At 39.8% G+C, this 6,000-nt stretch overlaps 1 protein-coding gene across 1 annotated transcript in view; it reads left to right on the plus strand.

Annotated features, from left to right (window-relative positions):
* PNISR (PNN interacting serine and arginine rich protein) overlaps positions 1-3,093 on the plus strand; it is a 28,855-nt gene extending 25,762 nt beyond the window's left edge. The window contains exons 11-12 of the mRNA XM_024198420.1: positions 1,419-2,523; positions 2,762-3,093. Coding sequence (XP_024054188.1) covers positions 1,419-2,523; positions 2,762-2,792 — 1,136 coding nt within the window. The 3' untranslated portion in view covers positions 2,793-3,093. The remainder of the gene's footprint in view (positions 1-1,418; positions 2,524-2,761) is intronic.
* The last annotated feature ends 2,907 nt before the right edge of the window (positions 3,094-6,000 follow it).

Raw genomic sequence — 6,000 nt, forward strand, 5'->3', positions numbered from 1 at the left:
GCACTTACAGATTTTTCTGGATAGCTGAGATTTTTGGCAATGTATGCATTTAATGTAACGGTGTCTTGTTCTGCTATTTTAAAAAAAAATTATATTGAAGGGGAAAAAGTATTCTAAAATTAATTTTTACCCCTCAAATGGTGGTATCTTATCCTTTAATATGTTTAAAATGGGTGTAATGCACTGAAAAACCTTATAAAATTCATAAGTATTTATTTTTCTTGCTTAAGGGCTATTTTAAAATAAAATATATCGAAGATCTGGATGATTTGGGGAACTTGGAAATGGGATATATAACCTTCTTTTACTTTCATGTCACCAGTTTGACTTTGGTCCATACTGGTAGTGATCTGTCAGCAGTCTGGTATGCTGAAGGCTTGTCTATACATGGAGCAACAAAGAGTCCTGTGGCACCTTAAAGACTAACAAATGTATTGGAGCATAAGCTTTCGTGGGTGAATGCCCACTTTGTCAGATGCATGGGAATGTCATGCATCTGATGAAGTGGGCATTCACCCACGAAAGCTTATGCTCCAATACATCTGTTAGTCTTTAAGGTGCCACAGGATTCTTAGTCTGGATCTGTAAAAAACAACAAACACGGCTACCCTTCTGATTCTATACATGGAGTTGTTCCTGATTAACTCCATGTGTGAACACTCTTATTCCAGAAAATATCAATACATGGAGTTACTTAGGATCAACTCCATGTATAGACAAGCCTTTACCATGCCCCTTCTCCCTCCACAACATTGCTAATTAGTCTCAACAAAGAACCGATTTGAATGATTGAATGAGTGAGTATGGAGTCTCCACTATCCTTTTCTAGAGATGTGGTCCGTCAGGGTGGAATGGAGAAGTTAACACATCTTGCAGTACATACCGCTTTGAGGTGATTTTGTCGTCATGGAAACAGAATGGTTTCTCTTACCCATATGCATCAAGTCCAGATACATTTAAAATACGAACATAAAGTATGAATTAATCACTTGCCAAAATTCTTGAGTTATGTAAACAAAAATAGCATCCAAAACTGTTAAAAATATCTCCTGTTTCGCCCTAAAAAAATAAATAAATAAAAAAATCAGAAAGCAGGTTTTAGAAATCACTTCTAAATTATAGTGTCATAAAATTAGGTCATCCCATGCAGCTCCCTGTCATGACAGGCTTGTGAATTAAATCCTGTATGTTAAACAGTATTAAGCATGGGGGGGTTAAAAGACGATGCAAAAGTCATCCGGGAACTTTAAGATGGTGGTGTAGTGAGGAGTGGCAAGTGAATTGTTTTCTAAAAATGACTAAGGTGGTCTGGGAACTTGTTCCTTAGCCAAGAAAGACAGCACATTTGTTCTCTTGCCATGTATCTGTACCATGTTATTTGGCATTATTTCTGTTTTTTCTTTCATATGCTTTTCCAGAAGAAAAACTACAACATGAAAAAATTGCAAAAGAGATGAATGAATTCATTAATAAAGAGCAAAATAGCAATTCAGCACCACAGGAAGCGAAGGAAACAGAGGATGATGTGTTTAATGAAAAGAAAAGATCTCCAGGTGAAACTGCACCAGATATAGAACCCAAAAAAGAGGTTAAAGAAAAAGAGAGAACAGGAAGGAGTAGGTCAAGAAGTTCTAGTAGTGGTACCACTAGCAGCAACAGTAGAAGCAGTAGTAGCAGCAGTACTGTATCTAGTACATCATATAGTACGAGCTCAGGTAGTAGCCGCAGTTCTTCACGGTCTTCCTCTCCTAAAAGGAAGAAGAGACGTAGTCACAGTAGATCTCCATCACATAAAATTAGGCGCAGTAGAAGTAGGAGTTATTCTCATAGAAATAGGAGAGAGAGGAGTAGAAGTAGGGAAAAGATAAGAGAAAGGAGACGGTCTAGTAGAAATAGCATGGAGAAGGGGGAGAGACGAAAAAATCGTAGTCCTTCCCGGGAAAGAAGTTGGGAGAAGCGTAGAAGCAGTAGTCACTCAAGGGATAGGCGAGCTAGTCGTGCTAGTCGCAGCAGGAGTCGAGATAGGCGTAAAAGTGATGACCAGCATAGAAGTCTTAGTGGAAATAGGCACAAGCACAAGGGTGAAGGGAAAGATCAAGAGAGGAAAAAGGAACGAAGTAGGAGCATAGATAAAGATAGGAAAAAGAACAGAGAACGGGAGAGAGACCAGGAGAAAAGAAAAGAGAAGCAAAGAAAAGAAGAAAAAGACAGTAAGTGTGGCAATCATGATGACAGTAGGTTAAAGAGAAAAAGAGATAGTGAAAGAGCTCTCTCTCGCAGCAATTCAATGTCTGCTAAAATTTTAAGACAGGATTCTAGACAGGAAAGCAAAAAAAGTTCTACCAAAGATAGTAAAAGACATTCAGGCTCTGAATCTAGTGTCAGGAGCAGTTCTGAATCACCAGGAAGCAGCAAAGAAAAGAAGGCTAAGAAATCAAAGCATAGTCGGTCACGATCCATGGAGAAATCTCAAAGGTCTGGTAAGAAGGCAAGCCGCAAACACAAGTCTAAGTCACGATCAAGGTAGTATACTTTTTAAGTATTTTGTCTGATTATTTTTTTTTTTTACTATTCGTCTTCCTGTGTACAACATATGAAAGTATTTTTTTAAATAAAATTCGGTATTTGTTATAATTGTCTTGGGCAAAAGTAATTTTGGGAAGTCTTTTAAAATTACTAATTGTTAAGCCTAAAGTATGTGTGGTTTTGGGGCGGAGTGTCTTTCCCCATTAACTTTTTCCCCTTTCTCTTTATTTTTCAGGTCAACAACCCCTCCTCGTCGTAAACGCTGAGGAACGATGTGGCACCAGTGATATGACATTAAAAAATTCCATGAGTTTTAAGGGCTTGTCTCATTATAGAGGCACATTGTGGCTGTGTAGGTGAAACCAGAATCCTTTTTTAAACTGTAAATAGGTGTATTTTTTTCCAAATGCTGCTCAGTTAAATAATAGGATTTCTTTGTATTGCAATTTTTTCAGAAACAGTAGTGCTTAATAAGAATATAAAACATGCCATTCTCTTTCAGCTGTAATGTTCTTAAAATTACTATTGAATGTACTGTGATGTCAATAAAGCTCTTTAGTTCATTTTTGTTTAAAATTCTTGCACCTTAATTTTACGTATTAAAATATAGATAGTACTTTTTTTTAAAAGGCAGCTGTACTTTGAAAAAAGTTTTTAACATCTATCGTTTTTCAAAGTATGTGAGTTTTTTTGTTTTTGTTTTGGTCCAGGGATTTGTTAAGATTATTCAATTAGGTGGGGGTTGGGGAGAAAAAGGAATAGACTTCTAATTATTTTTTTCTTTAGATGAAAATGTCTTAACCTTTTTACAGTTCTCCTTTTTTGGACTATCAAGTAACATATGCTGTGTGTGTAAAATATGGATCATTCTGTAATATGAAATATGCTAAACCCAACCGAGCACCATTAGGAATATGTGCAAGTAACTTATCATGTGCACCATGAATGTTCAGCTTTGGAACTATATTCCTCAATCAACCACTTCTATTTTGTGTTCAAATGCTACTTAATACTGGTTGGCATATAGAATAATGGATAATACGCTGCTCTCAATAGACTATCAATTCTCTTAAGAAGTGAGAATTTTGTGAAGAGTTGGTTATCTTGACAGTTTAGACATTTGGGAATGCGTAGATTTTTATTTTGGAAAAAATAAATAAAGCAGCTACAATTAAGTTTAAGATACACTACTGTGGAATACAGCTTCCGTGATGCACTGCATTTGGTTTTCAGTCCAGATCTTATATTATCTGTTCAGTTTAAAAAAAAAAAAAGTATGAAAGGTTTATACAGGTCTGTCGCATCTTACGCACATTTAACATGCGCAATTTCAGCTTTGCGCGGTCGGGGGGTGGTGGGGGGGAAGTGCAGGCGATTCCACCAGCATGAGACGCGAATCTGCTGTTCCCACTAAAATATATTTTTGGGGGGACTTGACAGCAACAGCATGTCTTTAGGCCTGTGATAAGGTTCTCCCCTATAATAACCCTGGAGGGTTGGCAAAAAAAAAAAAAAAAGTTGTTTGTCTGCCCCGGAGTGAGTGTGAGATGGGAGAAGCGAATCTGCTGTTCCCACTACAATACTCAGTCCCCCTGTGCCTCTCACTGTGCGCATCTCGCCGTGCTGAGTGAGATTCTACTGTGCCTATACTGTTTAAAGAGACAGTACATATTTTTAGTACTGTATAACATGGCCCCTAAATGCAAGGCACCTACTTCATCTGGTGCTCAACCGAAGAAACAGCAATGTGTTCCAACGCTGGAGGAAAAACTGGCTGTGTTGGACTTATTCAGAGACGGTATGTCCATCGCCAACGTGGCGCGTAAATACGGCCGCAACGAATCTAGCATCCATGCCATCAAGATTCGAGAGACAGAAATTCATCAAGCCGTGGCATCAAGTGCTCCAGTAACTGCTACGGTGACGAGCCAAGTGCGTGATAAGACTTTAGTGAAGACTGAAAAGGCATTAAACTTATGGCTGGAAGACCTGAACCGTAAACGTGTGCCTATCAATGGCAACATGTTGCGAGAAAAGGCTCTTAGCATCTATGTGCTGTTCAAACCTCCCGCCGAAGAGGGACAGCCTTCTGATAAGAAGGAATTCAAAGCCAGCCAAGGTTGTCTTAACAATTTTAGGAACCACTTCAACCTCAAAAGTGTGCAGACTACTGGTGAAGCTGCATCTGCCAATGAGGAGGCAGCAAAAGCCTACCCCGAACAATTAAAGAAAATCATAGAGGAAAGGGGCTATCTTCCAGAACAACTTTTTAATGCTGACGAGACTGGGCTCTTCTGGGGAAAAAAAAAAAAAAAAAAGCCCACCCCCACTTACATTTCGAAATCAGAAAGACACGCCCCTGGCTTCAAAGCAGCTAAAGACCGTGTGACTGTGTTGCTTTGTGGAAATGCGGCTGGGCATTTAATAAAGCTGGGCTTGCTCTACAGGGCTGCAAATCCCCGTGCCCTAAAAGGCAAGAACAGAAGTCTCCTGCCTGTGTTCTGGCAATCAAATAAGGCTTGGGTGATGGCAGCATTATTTCTGGATTGATTCCACAAGTGTTTCATTCTGGAGGTCAAGCAGTACCTTGAAGAGAAAGGACTTGACTTTAAAGTGTTGCTGATTGTAGACAATGCTCCTGGCCATCCTGCGGCACTCCGGTTTGCGCATAACGACGTTGAAGTCGTCTTTCTCCCCCCCAATACCACCTCCATCCTCCAACCTCTCGACCAAGGCATCATTAGCTGTTTCAAGGCCATGTACACGAGGCTTACATTCTCACGGATCCTTACCACTATGGATGCTGATCCCAATGTTAATGTGATGGAGTGTTGGAAGGCCTTCAACATTGCTGATTGCATCACTTATATTAAACAGGCAATGGATGCAATCAAGCCTGAAACAGTCAATGCATGTTGGCAAAACCTGTGGGAAGACTGTGAATGATTTTAAGGGTTTCCCGACCATTGACAAAGAAGTGCAACTCATTGTTCAGGTGGCCAGGCAAGTGGGTAGTGATGGCTTCGTTGACATCCTCGAGGAAGAAATTGAGGAATTAATTGAGGGCCATAGAGAAACATTGACTAACGAAGAGTTAGAGGAACTGATAAAATCGTCTACAGAAGACGAAGATGACGACGAACAGGAAGAGCCAGCAACTTGGAATCTTCATAAATTTTCTGAAGTGTTCCAAGCAGCAAAACACTTGAATGATTTAATTTCTGAATATGATCCTTCTATGGAACGAAGCCTCAAAATCACACGTAGTATTACGGATGATTTGAGACCATACCAAGAAATATTTGAGGAGGTCAAGAGACAACAGCGACAGTTGCCAATCACCATGTTTTTAAAGAAAAAACAACCAGCAGCAGCAGAGCCTACACAATCAACTTCTCGAGCTGAACCAGAGCTAACCACTTCGTCTACGACTCGCTCTCCGTCACCCAAGCCTGGCCCATCGTCTCCTGGATC

Source organism: Terrapene carolina, unplaced genomic scaffold (assembly GCF_002925995.2).
Source record: "Terrapene carolina triunguis isolate 2854851 unplaced genomic scaffold, T_m_triunguis-2.0 Scaffold42, whole genome shotgun sequence".
Classification (NCBI taxonomy): Eukaryota; Metazoa; Chordata; order Testudines; family Emydidae; genus Terrapene; species Terrapene triunguis.